The sequence below is a fragment of the Perna viridis genome, chromosome 2 (assembly GCF_037379345.1).
Source record: "Perna viridis isolate PV_CMFRI_1.1 ecotype Kerala chromosome 2, ASM3737934v1, whole genome shotgun sequence".
NCBI classification, from domain to species: Eukaryota; Metazoa; Mollusca; class Bivalvia; order Mytilida; family Mytilidae; genus Perna; species Perna viridis.
The window spans coordinates 57,317,985-57,340,182 of NC_142446.1; the positions used below are offsets into that span (position 1 = coordinate 57,317,985).

Consider the following 22,198-nt stretch of genomic DNA (forward strand, 5'->3'; position numbering starts at 1 on the left):
TTTCTTCTAATCATATATTTTTTTAGACCAATAGGCAATAGGTTATGGAATTAACAGGAATCCAATGTATTTCAAGATTTTTATTTTAGACTGCTAAAAATTTGCAGTAGTATATTGGTATGGCACTGTCTGTGTTGTCTGTAGACACTTAGTTTTCGTGTGATAACTCGAGTATTAGATGATCTGTATAAAATTTGGTAACAAGGTTATAAAACACATAAGGAAGGTTGGTATTGATTTTTAGGGATTATAGCCCAAACTTTTTAGAATTAGGGGCCAAAAAAGGGCATAAACAAGCATTTTACAGAAATCCACTATATAATTTCAGTAAAAGGGTAGAAATGTCTTTGATATTGTTCCATAATATTTTACACTGCAATAGTCAGACTTGGATTGATTTTGGTGGTAAAGAATTGAATTTTTCAGAAATTAATGGCCAAAAGGGGGCTGGAAATATGCATTTTCCTGATGTTCAGACAATATCTTGACTTTTATTTTATTTGTCTGATTATGAATTTTTTTATTGTATACCTTATGAAAATCTGTGCCTGCATTTCCCAATCAGATTTCAGATACCTCTTACATTTTTTGAGTGGTCAAAGGGGCCACATTCCAAAAAATCATTTTTAAAAAATTGTTGGTCTGATTTTGAATTAATTTTGTATTGCATTGCTTGTATTTTTTTAAATCAGATTTCAGATATCTCTTATGGTTTTCAAGTTATAAAGGGACAAAGGGGCAACAACCCAAGAAAACTTTTATTAGTTTTGGTCTAATTTTGATTAAAAAATTTGATTGGATTCCTTTTGAAAATCTTAGACTGCATTTTTCATTAGATTTCTCTTAGGCTTTTCAAATTATTAGGGGTCACAGACCAAAAAATTTGACTTTTTAATTTTTGGTCTAATTTTGAAAATTTTTAATTGGATTTCAAGTTTTGTGCTATATTGTGTTCATAATGAATTGTAAGTCCCTACGCTTAAGTGTGTCAAAAACTAATATTATGTCCACACTTGCCCCAAATATTCAGGGCTTGACCAATGCAGTCATATCATGCTGTGACCTGCAAAGCTGTAACTGAAAGTTGATTGGAAGTATGGTTGCATCCAAACACGAACTTGAATTGCAAATCTTTTCTTTGTAAGATTGTAAAAATCCTTTTATCAAATTTCTGACAGATTATTATGAAAAATTAGACACTCAAAAAGGGGGTAGGGTATACTGCAAAAATGTTCTCTGCCAGTTCTTTTGTTATTGTTGGTAAATTTGGGAAAGAGTTACAAATGAGGATATGTAATCATTAGTAATGATTTTGCTCAAATTCATGTACTTTGAAACATCTTGACAATGTATAACCAACTAAATCTTGGTAGTAATAAGTTCTGGTAGGGCATTGTTTACAACCAATTTTGATCTACATGTATTTGTTGTGAATGAAACAGCTGCCCAAGGAATAAGGCAATTATCAAAATTAAATACTTCTAAAACTAAAAAATAGATATACCAATGTTTTGTAACATCTACAAAGTACCCTTTTCTTTCAAGTGACCCCTTAAATGGCAACTGTTGCTTTCAGTTTCAAGAGAACATATTTTTGCATATAGCCACTATTCCACACATAACTTTGCAGAATTACTATGTAATTAATGAGGTTTATCAGTTAGCCCTGAATGCTTTATCCATATGGCTCCAGAGATTAATTTAGCCTAAAATTTTTAGAATTTATTCTTTTCCATGCCGAACACTTAAAAAAGTGCCATCATGTTTTATTTGTATCATCTAATCAACCTGAATGTCTTTATTATGTTGTTTCATATTCAAAAATGAAGGTAGAATAAGACTCTAGTGTCAGTACCTGTAAGAATCTGGCAGTAGGTGAAACATGGTATAAAAAAACCCATCATTTTGATAATGTAATTTGACTATTTGCACCATCAGAATCAAGGTAAACAGACAAGATTTTCACTATCATGCTGGACCATTGTTACAATTTCAGTGAAATGCACCGAAAATGAACACTTCAAGAGCAGATAACTCTGTCAAAAACCTCATTTTTCTATTGAAAAATTTCTGAGCAAATCCAATGATACGGAGATCAAATAATGACCTTTTTAAATAGAGAAAACATCCTCGAGTGATATTTAATAGTCAGATCAGTGGAGTTATGACATGCATCTTTCCGATTTTTCCCATTTTGCCTGATTCTTACAAACACTTAAGTAAAACTTTTTTTACTAGACCTTGTTAGCTTTTTATGCTAAACAATATTTCCCTTTGGCTTCTGACAATCAGTGCGACAAGACGTGACAACTTGTAAGACCTAATAAGTTTTTGGTGGTCAGGATTGACAGGATACCTTTCTGGATGTCTGTCAAATATATTTCATATACAATTAAATCTGTTCACCCAAATCTCTAAGACTTACTAATTTTCCACATGCAGCTTACTATTCAAAATGGTCATCAGAAAAATGTTAAAAATAGCTTAAATCCAGAAAAAACTGAACTTGACTTGTTTGTTATGGTACATAGTAATAAAGGGAACAAAGGCTCTAACGACGATCAAAAGAATGTAATCCAAGAACAAAGACCAGACATGGGAAATAAGCATACACATCAAAGAACACAAAGTAATTAAAATAATATAAAGTAGCAAAAGCAAATGAGTTACTCTGACTCCACTAATAACTGGGAGCATGGACCAGGTGCACCGGGAGGGTATGCATTCTGCCAAGTTGCTCATAAAAAGTCGTTTGGGGTAGACTAAAGAGGAAAGGAAAACTATGACACATTAAACAAATCAGTTTTCATGGCACCAATAGATACACTGTAACGATCCACGAGTTCATGATGGCGACCATAAAACTTCTGTTAGTGATAACTTAAATCTTGTAGCAATATAACCCTGTTCCAGAAGCTTGTGCAAAGTTTCATATAATTCATTGATCCATTCTCAAGTTATCATTTGGATACCGTCAGAGGACAAACAGTAGTATCACATAATGCCTCGCCACTTTGTATTGCAGGGCATAGAAAATCACAACAAAAATACAAAACAACATTTATTAACAATTTGTACAGAAAATTAAAGAGAAACAAGAAGGTGAATACTATTAGTAGAGAATGAAGATGAGAGATGAGAAAAGGTGTATTTACACACACAGCGTGATCATATGTATTATTTTGTTGAAAAAGATGTGTGAGAAGGGACTTAAAGAAAGTAACACAAAGAGTTAAGCAAAAACGATGCTATATAAAGACCCTACATGTCTCTGAACCTGAAAGTTTAAATTCAAAAAGTTTTGTAGATAAACTTTGCTGAGAAATTAAGTTTTTTATGATCTATTTCAAGAGTCCAAATCAATTCATATGAATTTCATGAGCAGCATTATGCTCAAAACCTAACAACCTAAACTAACATGTGTATTAATTCACTAGAACACAATTAGTTGGTTCAAATGTCCTGGTAAGATAAACTTCTTATTCCTTTCAAATACTACTCCACATAAACATATGGCAAAATCAATATCAAGGGTCACACAAACATTTTAATCATTTTTTTTAGACAAACAAAAACAATGTACTACCAGAAAGGCACAGAATAATAAATAAAACAGATTTTGATTGCTTGTTTCATATAAACAGAAACAAGAGATTAAATTCCTTTTATATGAGATAATCAAACGTTTTCAATTATACAATGCATTAAAATTATTTTAAATATTGAAAAAAAAAAAAGATGTGTGACACTCGGTCTAATTCTGGTGTGGAGCAGTGTTCAGTATCTTCAGATAAAGATTTCCAAAATCATTCATTCATTGAATATTTTAATCAAATAAAATAAAATAAATCCAATTTTAAAAAAAATGTCAACAAGTAAATTGAGATAAATGAAGAAATAAAATGATACAGTAAAATTGATATACCATGTACTAAACCAAATCTACAAGAATGTTAATATCAAAGTTATAAATGCTTGTTATCTCTTAGTTAAATGGTGTAATTCAGCTTAAACTTAACTTGCACTTGTACTAGTAAACATTTATGTAACTGGGTTCTTATCATATAAAGGAAATTTTTTTATTGATACATTAACCATAATAGCTACCCCCCTAAAAGCCAAAACCAAATTTCAAAATTTAAATTTAGAACATCAAATTGTTCCTTTTGATACAAATAAACATTTTTTTTTTATTTTGAAAATTAAAATGTTTCAATTCAAAAGATCTCATTAACATAAAGTTAATTTTCTGTCATTTTTTTTTTTAACTTTTAAAGTTAATATTAGTATTCACAATAGTCAATCCAAATAAAATATAAATACTAAATGTCCAGTATGTGTCAGTTAAGTCAACCACTAATTATATAGTTGGCAAAAAATAATAAAATCATGTAAAACTATAATTATAAAGAAAAAAGCTAAATGAAATAACATAAATTTAAAAACAAAACAAACCCAGAAAACATAAATCCCAATAAATATCAAAAATAAAAAAAAAATACAACAAAGGGATCAGAATCCTAACAATAATATTAGTCTACTAAAGAATCAGGCAAATACAAATTAAAATTAAAAATTTAAATATTCAAGAAATTAATCTTTAAGGAGTGCCTAATTTTAAAATAGTCTTCCAAGTAGGCTAAGAAGTTGATTCATCTTTAAATATCTGAAAATTGCAAATTAACTTAAGTTTATGAAGATATTTTTTGGAGGTCTACTATACATACATAAATACTGGGAGTGTGACAGAAAAAGGTATATTTACAAATGACAAAAATTATTGAAAGACTTCAACCTTGATAACTTTAATTCTTTACCAGTCCCTTAAAATCTATTGAGGTTCAATTATGTTTATTTGAATTGCCTAATCCTGGAGTACATTTTACACAATGAGAAGTCACAAAGCTTTCAACCATATATGCATGCTGGAGTTTACTTTTACACAAATTAAAAATCTAAACTTCTACCTTATTTAAGTGTTAGCGCTGTAAAAGGGAAATTTGTATGACAATTAAATTTAGTTTCATTGCTGATATATAACCTTACAAAGGAACATTTTTTATAACATATCTTATTTAACATTCTTATTATATTTGCACCCGTATCCTATATGCCAATAAAACTTTAATGTAACCCCCTACCCTACTAATTTCTAGAGATATTTATTATTCAAATACATCAAAATTGGGGAAATATAGTCACAAAACTGATATTCATACATATTACGTAAAGTACCAATTATGTGTTTATGAACGTGATGGTTTTGTTTGTTTGTTGGGGTTTAACGTCTGAGCAGCAATATTTCAGCTATATTCAGACGAAAGAACGTGATGGTCCAAGGCCTGAGACCATCAGATTTTGACCTAGGACCTTTGTCTTTGAATTATTTTTACATAGGTCCTGGCGTCGATTTCACAAAAAGTCGCAAGTGTAAAATTGATTGTAAGTAATGACGTCACAACCTAAAATAGCATTGTGGCGTCATAATTTACGATAATTTTCACACTTACAACTTCTTGTGAAATCAACGCCTGAACCTTTTATCCTTTCTCTGGTAACTCTACTTAGGACTTTCCATTTTCTTCAAGTTGATCACTGATTTTAACTTGGAAAAGTCCACTCTTCTACCTATTTACAAAACACTTATCATATACATGTAGATATGTATGATAAAATATCTTTAAAAAATCTAAAAGTGTCAATAAATAGTAAAACATATATAAAAACATGGTCTCTGTACAGAAATCTAGACTAGCCTTTGATTAGTTGATTATACTCTCATTCTGACCATTACAAAAAATTGTAGATTATCACCAACTCTTTGAGAGATTTTAAGGTGGATGGGGCACACTGAAACGTCTTGCTCTTTTTTTGTTTGGTGGATTAAAGCAAACAACAGATGAAGACTTGAGAATGAAAGAATTACAGCTAGTTGAAATTGACCAGTTCCAATTTCAATACAAATTTAGGTAGGCATATGAGTAATTTAAATAGCCCTCTCGGTAGAAATCTACCCAACATTATACCAATGTGTCCTACTTAACTACCACAGAACACTGATCTTTTGGATGCTGTCCTTTAATTTTGAATAGCTGTCAATAATGATGACCTTAACCTTTAAATTTGCCATCCACCACCATAATTGACAGCTATTTAAACTTAAAAGACAGTGTCAAAATGATCACACAGGTGTTCTGTGGTAGTTTATAGAACTCATTGTTAAAATGTAGCGCAGATTTCTACCTAGAAAGCAAGTAAAATAACTCAATAGCCTAGCCAGATTTGTATTGAAATTAGAACTGGTCTACTTCAACTAGCTGTAAATAGAATATGAGTGTACAGTTTATGATAATCTAGAACTTTTTACAATGGCCTAAACTGCTTATACAAATGCTTAAATGTAATCTAAGTAAACCTAATTTATTTCTGAATGCATCATTAAAAAATATAAATTTTCTTTGAATTATCAAATACTGATTTATTAACATAACATGATTACTTTTACTTGAATATTAAAAGCTTTATTCCCCTAATTATCTTCTTCAACGCAACATCTCCTCATAATTGCTTCTCTATTCATTGTTACTATTTCATCATTAAAAAAAATATGGACCAAATAAACAAAAAAGGTATAAAATGAAGCAGCTGATAGCACCATATGAACTTAAATTGACAATTCATAGAATCCATCATTCATCTTTAATAATCTGGAAAGGCTCGGAGGACCTCCTTCTTTCTTTAATAGCAGTCATTATTATGATGATTCTGTTATATTTACTTTCAACTAATTTCTTCAGGACTAAGTGCTTTGGTCTTTGCTACTTCATAGAACACACTGTTAAAACAAAAATATGTATACAATATTCATTGATATTATTGCAACTTAATTACTTTGAGTAAATAAATCTTGTTTTTCTTTAATACATGTATTTAAAGATGGCACAAATAAAAGTTACTGTAACTATACCATTAATAATACAGGTATATTTATTTCACATTGGAGAAGAATGGGCTGTTTTTTTTCCGGCTAAAATACGTTCATGTAGCACTCATTAATGTGTGTAAAAATGTCAAGGGGGCATTATCATATGGTAATGCCTGCTTAAGAATCTTCAATGCAATAAACAATTGTTTCTTATGTAGAATGCATTATCGATATAAACTGACTGCCCTCGGGAAGTGACATTGCCTTCAGCAATGATAAAAGCCCTTACCTACGGCTCCAGGCATAATCAATGTTTCAAGCATTATCATACTGTCCTTTGAGGAGTCAATTTACCTGTACCATGATAACTTCTTCTTTATGTGAAAGAAATTATAATGATACAAAAGTGCAACTACTGTATAAATATTAATTTCATATCAGAGGAGAATGAGTTATTTCTTTTGGTCAAAATATGGTCATGTTGTATTCATTAATGTGCATTCGAATGTCAAGGGCATACCACATTAGATTCAATGAAATAAACACAAAAGTTGCATACATAGAGGACATAATCTATAAATAGACTGTTCTTGGGAAATGATAATTGATAATACCCACTCCTGTTCTACAGCATTTGGGCAATATCACTGTCCCTTGGATAGTCAATGTCCTCTTCATAAGCACTTACTGTATATACATATTCACATATAAGTTGTTCAGCTTAAATAAGTTCCATTACAATTTTCGTGCAGTTGTAGACTTCCAACCAGAAAAACGATGAGCAATGCTCACTAACTTGATACCCCCCCCACCCCACCCCCCCCCCCAGTTTCGAATTTGATAACATGCACCTTTTAACCTCCATTTTGATTTGGATCAAAATCTAAAATAAGAGGTACACAATGGAAACATGTTGTAAAGATTCTGTGAAAGTTTCATTCAAATCCATTCAGTGGTATAAGAGGAGTAACAGAAGGACAGACATTCCTATCACTACATACCCCAACTTTGTGAGTGGGCAGGTATAATAAAATGGATTGGATTCATTGGACCTTAACTACACCTGATTTCACAAAATCAACAATCAAAACAAAGTAAATATACAGTGAAAAAAAAAACCACAAACAAACAAACAAAAAACCCTAATTTAAATCAGCAGAATTCTGTTTTAAAGTAGAAGAAAATAAGGTCTGTTGTACACCAAAATATAGATTTCTTAACTTAAAATAAGTACTTACTGATGAGAGTATTTAGAACGTATTGTGTTGAGATGTTTTGCTGGATTTGCTAACATGTGGTTTAGTTCTTTCATCAGAGGTAGGATGTCTTCTTTTGAATAGCCAGTATAAAATTCTAAGGTCTTTGACTGAAAAAGAAAAACAACATTTCTCTTTACTAAGTTAAATGTAATATTGAAATGCCCAAGTCAGCTTCAAAACGAAACCAACCAGTAAAGCCGAAAATGTTACCAGACCTGATGACAATCCAGATTTTTCCCAGTATGCTATAGAAATGATTCGTAAAATCCTGAACTTTGTGAAATTTCAACAGAGGTAGAAAGGAGATATTCACAATCTGTAAAGCTAAATGTGCTGTCAAAATACATAAAGAATAAGGAGAATCCATATCAGTTAATACCTCTGTGTCACAGGTGACCCCCCCCCAATCAAACTGAAGTCTGCAAATCTTATTTGATTCACCAAGGAAGATCATTCCAATACTCAAAAATATTGTTTAGTACCATGATGTCTAGACTGGGCCTAGACAGGTTTATGGGCAAATTTATCATTATTTCACTGTTCTTACAGCTTGTTGTTTTTTATTTTGGGTATTATTTTGATACTAAAAGATCATCAATTTTAATGACTAAGTCATGTCAAATTGATTGTGACATTGCAGATAAACAGGATAACCCCAGTATTGAACATCTTGACAGAACATAATATCTCAACCTATTGTATCAGGTTGACTGTGATACTTAGTGCCATCAGTGATTTTTCTACTGTTGTGGGGAAGGGGCCTGGGCATTTTTTCACAAAGCACTTGTAAGACTTATGTATATGTAAATCCTTAACAAACCAATGAGATTTACTTGCATTTAAGTCTTTCTTTAGTTTGGGATGTCCTGGGCTAATGCAATTTTGAAAACAGGACAAGGATTTTTACACATAATTTTGAAATTAATTTCTAATTGATTCCTTGATTAAGATCATTACAGTTTTGATTGTATTGAAGTCCATGAGATGACAACGGGGTGACAATTTTGATACATTAAAGTGCAGAGGGGATTTTGTAAATTTCACAAATCTCCATTTTGATTATGTGCAGAGTTTGAGACGATGTTTCAAGTCACAAAAGGGAATTTCACTGCTGAAATTTAGAGCATATTGCTCTTTTGAGGAATGGGGCCCAATATAAAGGTTGGAAATCACTTGGTCATTATCCTGTATTTATCTGTTGGTAAATAATACTTCAATTTACCCATTCTCCTGTTTTCTTCATCTTCTGTGCTAAATGTAGACAGGCACAAGCCATTTTTGATTCTCTGTACTTGATAAAGTCATACTCCATCAGTGACATCTCCAGTATATACCTGGCTAAAGTCAGTGTCTCCATTGAAGATCTACCACACTAAAATGTCAATATTACATGAAATAATTGACCTTGCATACTGCTGGCATGTTAATTTTTGCAGTGGGCAGAAAAGCGTAAAAAACAAGAGTACTTGAGAAATGGAGTTTTAACACTATACAAAACTGATCATTTTTGAAGCCTGTGAATATCCTCACTTGACAGAATCGGTGAAAATTAGCAACCCCCTAAATTTATATGTTTGCAGTATTGGAAGTTTCATATTGTTCATTATAATAACTAACCATCCAGATCATGTTTGCCCTAACTTGTAATTATAATCTAAGATTTTATAAAGTTGTTACAAAATTTTGATTTTCTGTTATTACATTCATTAATCAGTGTAATGCAGTGATGTTAATGAAACTGTACACTAAATACCATGCACATGTTTAACTTACCTTATCAGAAAATTTAACATTAAAATCTTCAAAAAAGAAATTTCAAATATGTATGACCTTAAACTAATGGTTCACATAAAACCGACATGATGAGAAAACTTAAAATTGAATCTTAATTGAAATCTTAATGTGGATGTGGACATCGTATGTCACAGGCAAGACAAAATTAAAGCAGAACCATTTAAGTAGCAGTCTTTATACAAATCAGACAGGATTTGATGTCAAAAATGCATGATATGCATGTCAAAAAATCACCAAATTTACTTCTTTTTCAAAATCAGAAACAGCATCCAGTCTTAGTTTGTCATTTGGTTGTTGCACTATTTGAGATAAAATTGGTTAGATTGGGCCATCATAAAAAAAAAAAAAAAAAAATTCCTAGATTCTCATCCAACATTTTCAAAAGTAGAGGCAGGCAGATAAATTCTAATTTATTTTTTTTTATCAATTTCAGTGAAAAATGCTGATAATTTGAAAGAAATTGACCTAAATTGGGGGAAAAAAAATTAAAATAAAATTTTCTGGGGAGGGTGAAAAATTTGGTCGGGAAGGAACGAGAATCTAAGATATTTGGCACCCTGCAAGAGTTTTTTTTCTTAATTTGGTTGATTTAAGTGGGAGATGACTATATGAAAAATACAGATCTGAGTACAGAAAGGACTATTTTTACATTAAAATATAGGGTTTTTATTATTTTGTACTTGATTGTTTGGAAGATCAAACCTTTGAATATCTCCTCAAGAATCTGTAGGATAAGGGCATTCCAATGTCATAATTTATAGTTCTAAATACAGACATTTCCATCAGAATGAATTCTCTTCTGTTGTATGCATCATCACAGATATAAAGGAAATCTTCTATCAATGGTGGACACCTTTCCTGTAAAATACAAACATACATGTACTTTTTAGACATCACTCTCTTTTAAATAATAAACTATCACATCACAGATTTGTCTTACCTGTCACATCCGGCGGCTGTTATTCAAATCTTGATTGATGATGACCAGTGTTTAGTTTTAGTGGAGTCTGAGTTGCTCATTTGCTTTTGTTACTTTGTATGTATTATATTAGTGGCTTTATGTTCTTTGTTGTGTATGTCTGTTTTCCATATTTGGTCTCTGTATCTGGATTACATTCTTTTGATTTCTACTAGAATCTTGGTTCCCTTGATTATTCTTTTATAAATCATAAAAAATATATAATAACAAATCAACCATTTGACACCTAGCATAAGTGGATCATATCAAACTGACTTTATCAGAAAACATAACATGAAAATATAAACTTTGATGTTTGAAAAGTAAAATATGTACCTTAGTCTAGCCTTTTGAGACATTTGTTGCAGGAAAGACAAAAAGGTAGTTTGCCAAGTTATTTGAAAGGAGGTGTTTTTGCAGATTTACAGAATAACCAGTAGTTTGAAGCCAAAGGCTCATAAATTGCAGGCAAGCCAACCAATATGATTTCTAGCTCAGTAATATCTACACTGCACAGAAAGATTTCCCAAAATCTGGTTTAGATCTGAGCTTGGGGTAAAAAGAATTACTCCAAAGAACTTTTCAATAACTAAGACTCCTTTTATATATGCACAAGAGACTTCAAAAGCTATTTCATAAAATCTGGTAAGTCAAAAGACAACGTTAAGCCTCATTCTATTTTAAATTGAAGTGCAGAATCTTACATCAAATTTACAAGCAAGAAACAGTGAGGCAGCTCCAACCAACTGTAACATTTCCTTGGTGACAATCTGTTTGGAGAGGTAGGTATCAACCAACTTAACAGCTAAGTACAGGGTTTCGTGGTTCAGTTCAAAGTTCTCTTGGACTTCCACCAACCAATCAACCAGAATAGCTCTCATGTTTGTAGTCAATGAAGGCTGGTTATCCATATACATGGGCACAACAAACTTCAGCTGAAAAAGAATACAAGTCTGATCTGTGTTTTTGAATGACTGTCCTTGTTAACAGACATTTGAATACTAAACCAGTGTTAAAATATTTGGTTGTCTTGCGTTCAAGAGCTGGTAATTTATTTTTGTTTTTGACAGATATAACAAAACAGGAGGTGCACATCTTCAGAATAATGAGAATGTGAATAAACAAATGTAAAGACTGAATACCAATGGTGAAGTACTTTTTAAGTTGCAGCTCAGACAAAATGGAGCTACTACTAAGACTAGATCTACTTTTACCAGTGACACAAATGCAAAAAATCTGCAATTTCTAACTGACTAACGACAAAATTATATCAAACTACTAAAACTTTAACATTGTCAATTTAACAACATCTTGAAGAGCATCACTTCTTTCCCTATCTAGCTTGTGGTGACTTAAAAAGTTTCAGAATTCTGTATTTTACTGGAAAAAAAATGAACAACATTGGGTTTTCTTTCTAATTCCATCATATTTTGACATATTCAACGGTTTGGCAAATCATGAATTTCTCAGTTAAAACATGGTTGAATTCCATGAAATTTCAGATACATTTTGTACATGTATAAAGGAAAATTCAACTTTTCAAATTTGCATTATTTGTTCGATCAAATCATAGAACAAGCACAAATCAAACTCATCTAAGAAGAAAAACTTAATACATGTACCTCTCTTTCTTTGTAGTATCTAAAGATAAATGGAGCATACAAAGCTACTTGGGCAATGTCCTTCAAGTTCTCTTTATCAATATTGTCAACATCCTGAAAAAAAAAAAAAATTACATCCAATATTTTCCTTAGTTCAAGGGTTGTCACCATGATCGGATTGATTGATGTGGAACATTAGTGTCCAATATGACAAATGACCTTTATCTGTCATAGATAATTCTCCTCTTTCACTGAAAAAAGATAATCAATTGGAATGAGTGAATAAGCTAAATATGGTCACATGTGATGAAGAATGCCTAGATTTAACAAGAGTGAGTTAAATCTCAATGTGTTCTTTGCATAATTGATTATATTTTGGTTATTCACGATAGCCAATTAATTATACTATGTATCATGTAGGTTTTCTCCATTATTCTTTGCTGTTTTCAATATAAAACTTAAATTTTGTGAACAGAGGATTGATACACGTTGTGGCAGGAGAAAGTCAGAGAGTGAAATTACCTAATTTATTTAAGAGTGTGCATTACCGAAAATTTTTATACAGGGAACATTTGGTAAATCACTGCAGCTATATAATAAATAATGTAGGTGTTGCTTCATAAAAAATCAGAAGTGTTAAACAGGTCATCAGTAAATAACATCACAATATAAAATGGCATTGTGACATAGAACATTTTTATCTGTGGCTCAATTTACACAGTTGACAGCTTTTGTAAAAATGACTGCTATCCCACACTATCAGTGGGTTTATGTGCTAATCATTTTACTGTGTATACTTTATCATTGCTCAGGGTTTTAGCTAGGATTTTGAGGGCTTTAGTCACTTTTGCAAAGAGCACAAGCGACTTATTATGGGCAGCAGAATTTTGTAAATAGCCAATAGTATCATAAACTAAAGACAAAAACACTCTTAATATATTCATTTTAAGTTTACAGATACAGGCATAACAATAAATACAATAAATGTTACAACAAAATAACTATTACTTTCTGTAAGAAAACATGTGTTACTTAATGAAATAAAATAGTTACTATTAGAAAAATAGTAAAATAGAAAACTTTTTTACATCATGACAAAGTTTTGATGCATTCAGTCTGAAAATAGCTACTATTTGACAAAAGCTACTATTATAGTATGCCCTGACACTCAACTAATAAGAGAAAATCCTCCTGTCCTTTGCCAAACACCACACCTCAAAAGCTCTCTTCACCCAAAAACTCCTCAAATCAGAAGGATGGAGACAGATTTTTAGAAGAGAACTGATTGATGAAACTTGAGCCTGTTCCTACGATAGGTTTTGATCAGATAGTACCTACTAAATCCCCTCTCAGTCACCAGAAGATAACACAGAAACTAGACAGATAAAAAGGAGGTTGGCCACATTGGCATAGCCAACTGTAGAATGCTGCACTCTGTAAGCGGTTGCTGCGTGATATCTTACTGCTGGGTGGTAATTTTTTAGTGACCTTTGACCCCTGATCATGAGTAGAATTGAAGACATTCGTAATCATTGTGATTTCGTTGCAAGAAGAAAAGAGAATTGTGAAATAAATATTTATCATTGATTAATACTTCCTAACTGTCCGCCATTGCGTTAAAATTAATTGAAATCCTTGAGATGACCAGTCACACACTGGAGACATTGTGCATTTAAATTTCTAAAAATAGATAGCTATATATATGTTGCAAGGTTCGTGAAGGGTCTGTTTTTAAAATAAGGATATATATAAGTTATATTTTAAACGTACTTAAAAGCAGAAATGTCTCGAGTCAACTCGAAGCTTTTTTTCAGCGGTCGAAAACGACTGGCTGAAGTTGAGTGAGAACCATGGGATATCTTTTGTGGTCCTAATGATCAAACGATTGATAAATCGTTGTTATTTTAAAGGATTATTAACAATGCACATATCAGGGATGCCAGGTTAACAACAATAGAATGTATTTCACACCTGGTTGACCAGGTAATTACCAAGCTTGGGGTCATAAACTTGTCAGAGCGTAAGGCCAGGTGAAATTATGCAACTTTCGATCGGCAGTTTTTAACAACATTTTTATTTAAGGTGACAAAAATTTATCTGAAATACTATTTGAATGGATTTTTTAATACACTTTTCAAATTTTAAGTGACGAAAACGATCTAAAACATTTTCGTCACGTATGAAATCCTTTCGTAAATGGCAAAAATGAAGAGTGCTAGCTATATCACTGATAGCTCCTTTGTATTGTGAGATTTAGTTCTTCATCTGTTATCTTTAAAATAAGTCTGGCTTTATTTGTCTTTTGATTTTTCTGTCTGAATCCTGACTTATGACATGTTTTCCTATATTAATATTTATATAAAGAGCTATAGAAGTTAATTCCATGAAAATAACTTATTGTTAATGGTCTTGAATTTTAATAGTAACACTCTTGACTTGTCAGCAATTTTACAAATAGGACTTTTCATGATCACAGCCTTCAGCCCTGGACATCTATGACTTTTGTTTAATAAGTTTTAATTATCCCACATCAATGTTTAATGTACATGTAGCTATTCTAAATTACCTCTGGTGTGCTAACTTCTGCCTCATCAGTGTCAACAGTGAATGTGAGGTTAACATCCTCTACAACCTCTGCCTCTGAGTCATCTACTGATGAGTTTGATGTTGTGCTGAAAAATTGAACAAAAGATAAGCCATAGCTTTAATTTTCCAGAGCACTTTCAAGATTTTGATATGTTCGCTGGGATGCTTCTGAGACAAAGATTTACTTCGGCAGACCTGCCAACTTTATTTGATATAAAAGAGTAAGACCTACTCAAGATGCAAAATAGTTTCAACAACACGTTATTCTGCCATGCTTTTGAAAATTCACTATCTTTAAAACGTTTTAACACATTGATTTTAGGAGCTCTCAAATGACTCAGATTTTCAAAAACTAATTCTCCGATCAAAGTCGGGCCGGAAATTTAAAAAAAAGTCCGGAATTTAGGTAAAAATCGTAATTTGGATACCAAAAGCATACCAGGGTAATTTGGGGTGAAAAATTGTAATGGTTGGCAGGTCTGCCTCAGGGATTAAGTGCAAATACACTACTGTCAACACAAATTTTAATTTTAATTCCACTCTCTACAGCGGAGTTACCATTTCAAACATTTTCTGTAATTCACTTTTCCTGTTTTTATACCAAAGTATATCTAATGGTACTAGCAGTTAAACAATATTTCAGTAAAGGACAGAAAAAATATTGAAAACTATTAAAATTGAGCAGTTTATCACATTTTTAATTTGGTGGAGTCACAGTGGAGGATTCAAGTGACTCAACTGTGAAGATAGGAGAAATTAAAATTTTGGTTGATAATAGTGCACCAAGTAAGCCACTGATCTCTCTTTCAAAATTGCAAAATTGATGCAAGACAGAGCAGTATTTTCAGAACATGAAGTGACACACTTAACCCTATTTTATCCTGCAAAGGATGCATTTTCTGCCAATATTGTAAATCGATATTGGGCAGTTATTTTTAGAATGTGGGAACTACTTTTTGCCTTGGAAACTATAAGCAATATGGCGGCCTCCATGTTGATGTCGCTTAGAAAATCAGTCATACATTTTGTACGTTTTCTGCAAGTAATATTTCTCCTCATTGGAAATAAAGAGTTTGAATATTGAAATCGTGACTTGTTTTTATGTGATGTATAAATAAATGATGTCTGAGTATTTTTTGTGTTATTTTGTATAACCCTATGCTGGTCTATCCTTCTCGTTCTCCATTCCACCGCAGACGACCGGTAGTTGTCCACAAATGTCTTCCGAAAATGGAACGGAGCCTGCATCGCAATTTAAGATGGACTGGTTGCCGACATTGAATTTCCATAATCTTAATGTTTAAATGCATCAACCACCGAATTCCATGCATGAATGACTCGTTTCGTGACGTCATGATACAGTAAAAACGTTTGACAAGACTTGATGACATTTTTATCCAGGTGTAAACAGTTACCTTTTTCATTTATATTATTGTGATGTGTGGTTTTCACGATATAAAGTTCAAAATAAATCATAAATTTATGAACTCATGTTAGCACCCATTGTCAACAAGTGCTTCAGAAAAGTGTGTTGCTGGTTACGCAAAAAAGAAATAACTCAGCCCGGCAACTGTAGTGTTGTATAAGAATCATTTTTTGGCAAAGAAAATATTTTTCAAAATACCTTTAAAGTCATTTACATTTAAAAAAAATATTTAGGTTACAAATACACAAAGCATTTTCTCACGAATGTATTATTTCAAAATGAATTGGCAGACTTGTACGGATTTGCATACCCATACTGCCGCTAAGATATTACTTCGTGCTATGTCATTAGAGGCGCAATAGGGGTACTTTTTGTAAACCATGTAAAAAAGCGATTTTACATAGAATTGACTTCAACCATTATTTTTTTTCATTTGCAGGATACACACAATACAAAACCAGAGTCCTAGCATATCGGAAATATGGGTTACTCGGCGCGAAACAGGGATAAATTGCCTGGCAAAGCCTTGCGAAACCTCCGTTTTTAGCCTAATACCCATATTTTCGATATGATAGGACACTGAATATATATTGTTTATAGATATACTACACTCATATAAAAATCTACAATACAGAAAATTGATATTGGACAGTCATGAAAATGGCTTACAACATATGCCCCATCTACATGTAAAGCTACATTCATACCACAGGAGAAGGTTCGGTTATTGCCAATTTGGCCTCAAAATTTTAAATTGTTGAAAATAAAAGATTTTTATTGTTTCTGCACACATAAGTGTTTACATCAGCTAGTTTGATAAAATTTAGGCCAAAACAGAAATGAACCTCATCATTATAGCACCAACAAAATTGCCTAAATGAAAAATCCACAAAGTCTCAATATTTCAGCATATTTTTGACGGTTTTGTGAAAAACAAATGTGGCCGCTTGTGTGTCCATTCTTGATCCTTATATATATTGTCAGTATCCTACCTAGGGCAAAATGGAGGGCGCTGCGCCCTGACCCTATTGAGTACCCCTAAGTGCCCATTTACAATTATCTGAATGGCCCTTTAAGATTTCCACTCTTGTTAATAAATTACCCCAAGCCAATTAAGAAGTGTCACCTTCATTAACTACATCCTGTAGTAATTAACCCTCAGGTAAACCTCAGGTAATTATTGGTGACCAATCAGCTGACCAAGGTTACTTTTTGGACATTCAATCATTATTTAATAATTAATTTCTACTGCACAATTAATTTTACAAATATTTTCAAGTTAACAGGTCTAAATTATGTAGAAAAAGCGGTGTACACAATTGCATGTTGCACATGTTTGTTTATTCAAAATATCAGTTACCTCCCTTATAGTTTCAATATTTTAAAAATTTTCTATATCTTCAACAGTAAAGGACATTTTCCATAAGTTTGTAATTGTAATAGTTATAGGAAATAATATTCCTTCTACTTACTTATGGTTTTGATATTTAATTACAACAATATTGAATATTTGTAACATTTCATGCAACATATTACCTCATAGTATGTGGTAAATGTAAAGAATCTGTTGCACTTATCACCAACGGGAGTAAAAATGTTGCCTCTCTACTCGAACATAAAGCAATGTCCCTTTTTCGTAGAAAAAAAAACATGCACGTGTTAAAGTGCCCTCTTCCCTGCGCCCCTCTATATTCAAATCCTAGCTAAAACACTGATTGTGTAGTATTGTGAGATACAACATGTACGTCAGTATTTTGGATAAACATGGCAATTTGAGTAGGGTTTGATAAACAGTAATATTATATACCTTTCTTGAGAGCTTGACACCACTGACCCTTGAGACAATTGTATAACTTCATCATCCAAGTTCTCTTTTTTGGAAGTATGTTTCTTAGTTTTTGTTGTCTTTGTCTGTTTGTTCACAACCACTGCTTTCACAGGAATTCTCTGTTTTCCTTCTTTCTTTGCAATTCCTTTGTTGTCTATGATTGACTATGAGAAGCAAAGGGAATTACATGGAAGTGAAAATTAACACAAACTGTTTATTTTGAATGACTTTCATGAATAACATTTGTGTTGCTACCATGTAATTTTATTTCACAGTTCTCTGTAACATTAAAGATGAAGAGAGTTACATGTAGTTGATGATCAAAGTACTGCTGAAAATGAAATATCATTTATCTCCTTCTTTCAACACCTGTTCTTTTCTATGTTTGTTCTATTTTAATATCAAGTGTAGCAAATTTTATTTTTCTACATTTTTTCAAATATGGAGTTCATTGAGAGACTAAAAGATCCATCTTCCTTTAATATAATACATGACGTGCAACCACATGCAATTTATTCTTCACATATTACATATCATTTAATGCTTTAACAAAGGAAGGAAGTAAAAAAAAATATTCATACATTAGTTATATCACCAAAAGCAGGTCTTCTTTTCTGAGTAGGATCAGCCATGTTATCTCCAAGTCTTTTAAAACCAGAGATTTGTGCATCATGATGAATCTGAGAAATAAAATACAAAACCACTCAAATAAGAATAGAAAAATGATTAAATTCAAATCGAGAAAATATTTTTCTGTAATAGAAAAAGACCACTTATTATCAATGAAAGAGAGTAAAAAATGGGATTTGGGAACAAGCCATAAATTCATGCAACTTAAAACGTTTTAACATGTTCAACATTTGCTATAGCCCATGAAATTCTTCATGTAATTTCCCATGATTCTGAGCATCATTAAGTCACTTCAGTACCATGATCTAGAGATAAACACATGCATGTACATGTGTATGTACAATAGTAAGTGACTTATACATGTACGTGTATGTCAAAAGAGACAACAAGCCCACCTGGATGAAAATTGTGCATCATGAATTCATGAAGGACCAGGTGATAGGATAAGTGTCAGTGATATTCCAACCCTTATTTTAGGTCCGAATTTCGGCCCCATTCCCAATGAGAAAATGGCTCTAAAAATCCCAATTGTTGGTTGTAAATTCCCAATTGTCAATAGGTGTCTGGTCGCTTCCAGATCGCAATCCAGTTTTTTTTTCTTCTTTATCATACTATGTTTATTTACATTTGGTTGGTCTTGGGAGTTTTCCTTAAACTATCAATGCCATTATGATTGCATTGCGATCTATTCGATTCTATGTCATTGTTGCGCTTGAAAGGAACTAAAAAAGTAAAACAGACAAGCCGAAAAATTACCCATACAATACATCAATAGAATATTTCTGACTGCGCAATTCAATTGCTGGTGTGACGATGTCTCATAATTCCAAGTTCTATTAAAAAAACTTCAGCTCAGCTGATAGTGCTAAATGTCGGAAATTAGATTCATTTGGCTTAAAAAATCAACATGAAAGAAAACTTAAATCTTAATATACTATTAAATGATTCAAATGACAAATGTTTTATTAATGCTTGAAACTAATGAGAAAGGAAAACAATATGCATTATTAAGATGAATTTTTGAAGAGAGATGTACATGTACATGTACAAACTTTTCTCCAGTCTCTGTTGTATCCAAATTGTCTTCAAAAGGAGATCTGCACTCTTCAATACTGAGGGAACTGTAGTATTTCTAATTAATATATCATTTCCCAAATTAGTGATTTTACACGCTTTTTTCCCAATTGCATGGGCCTTGGGCCCCTTTCCAAAAACTGAAGGAAAATCACTGAGTGTCCTTTGCTGTTTTAGAAACACTAGTCAAGTTGCTCATAAAATCATGTCTGGGGTAGACGAAAGAGGAAAGGAAAACAATGAAATGGTGAACACATTGGTGTATCTCATGATGCAGATGGATACACCATAACAATCCTTGAGTCCATGATGATCATAAAACGTCTGTAGTGATGACTTCATGATATGTCTGTTGACATTAAATGGCTTTTTTTAAGGTCAGTGATTTTTGTTTCCCTGAAAAATCATGCAGAAATGTCCGTGAGCTAAATTTTCAATAATTTCCTTTTCAACATTATGAATTCAAAATAAATGCCACATAAGATATTACATTTGTGCAAATTAACATTGTGGTGAAGGGCTTAAATTTGCTCTTCTATATTAAGGTCTTGGTGTAAAACCACTGTCCTGAATGAGTCCAGTTTAGATTTTTTTTGGACCTGGTTTCAATAACCCAAGATGGCAGACGGGAACTTTGACGAAAGGTACTTGTCTTTTATATCTTTCTGGTACATCTTCATGCATACTTGTAACTGCTTAAAATTGTAACGCACAAGCAGCAATGATATTGTATTTTATTAACAATACTCATATACAGACGAAAATGCCTTTAATCTCAATAGAACATCGTTTCAAATGTTTCGTGAAAAAAAAAAAAAAACGAAATCAAGCGGAGAGTGAAGCATTCTTCCCATCATTTCATCTCATAAGCACCAATATTTTTTAATAAAGCCGTTGTCTATAATAGTTTTATTCAGGCAAAATCATTCCAGTCTGAAAAATGAACAGACTGAATGAAATACAACTGCAGTTTTATGGTGTTTACAAAATAGCTAAGGACCTAGTTTAGATTAATTTATCGTTCAGTATCGGAGCACTTTTCATTTGAAAAGAAAAGAGACCTGGCTTAGATTTCACTTCAAATCCATGAGTATAGTTTTTTATTCATTTGAAATTATTGAAAATAGTGGAATTCACTTAATAATGTCAGAATTTCTAGGTTCTCGTTATGAAATAAAGGTACAAATGTACATGTCCCTGCCAAACGGTCAATCCCTTTCAGGGCAGGAGTCAAGGGTGACTAATGACTACCTATCTTTGTTTGAATTATTCACATTAGCAAAAGCTTCAAAACATTTCATTATAGTTACTAACCACGCCGCATTCAATTACTGTAGATGCTTCAAAATGTTACACTTCACCATCGAGTAAAAGCCCGATTCGTATTCTTTGACGTATGGTATACAAACAGATACTGTACAAGTAAAATTCAACCCATTTTGAGCATGGGCTGAATACAGATAAAGTAAAGCTAAACGACGGGCTTAGTGAATTGATACTGATTTGTGTTACCTGTGAAACAGCTGTGCTGCCTTTCGTCCTCTTTCCATCGAAACCAGCGTGCGATTTTTGTTTTCTGGTGTTCATTCTTGTTTTTGTTGAACAATTAATCAACAAATATCACTGTTTAGTTTATCACAACCGATTTTGCAGTTCACAAATTAAGAATTATCTCATTCGGAAGCGATTTTCAGTAAAATTCTGTTCCTTCCTTTCGTTGTAAACAATCCGACATCAAGCTTCAAAATTTGTATATTGTTTAAATTCGTTTGATTGGTCGATATCAAATTGCGATAGCCAATGATATTATTTGTCATGCTTGGTTGGTCATCGTTACTTCGTTCGGTTTATTACGGTGATTCACGGAAGTAACCGATCACCAACGGTAGACAGATAACTCGTGTTCCCGCGTTTTATTTTCATTTTCTTCGATTCTACGCTAATTTTAAAATAAAATCAGTTATATTTGATAGAAGCTTGTGGAGCAAAAATATTGCCAGGGCTTCCAGGAAATCAAAACAATATATTACAAGTATAAAAACAAATATACACAACAATGAACATAAAATAACAAAAAGTTTACTCGTAATAGGAAACAAAGCAAATGAGCTAACAGA

At 32.2% G+C, this 22,198-nt stretch overlaps 1 protein-coding gene across 1 annotated transcript; it reads right to left on the minus strand.

The window, feature by feature from the left end:
* Positions 1-3,048: 3,048 nt before the first annotated feature.
* Positions 3,049-21,838, minus strand: LOC148626197 (G2/mitotic-specific cyclin-B3-like). Its single transcript, XM_088569981.1, has 10 exons — positions 21,594-21,838; positions 18,959-19,057; positions 18,357-18,541; positions 15,104-15,209; positions 12,559-12,651; positions 11,641-11,871; positions 10,681-10,836; positions 9,407-9,556; positions 8,164-8,291; positions 3,049-6,835 (listed from the first exon to the last, which is right to left on the minus strand). The coding sequence occupies exons 1-10, from the start codon at positions 21,666-21,668 to the stop codon at positions 6,781-6,783; spliced, it is 1,278 nt and encodes a 425-aa protein (XP_088426107.1). The 5' UTR covers positions 21,669-21,838; the 3' UTR covers positions 3,049-6,780.
* Between the last annotated feature and the right edge of the window lie 360 nt (positions 21,839-22,198).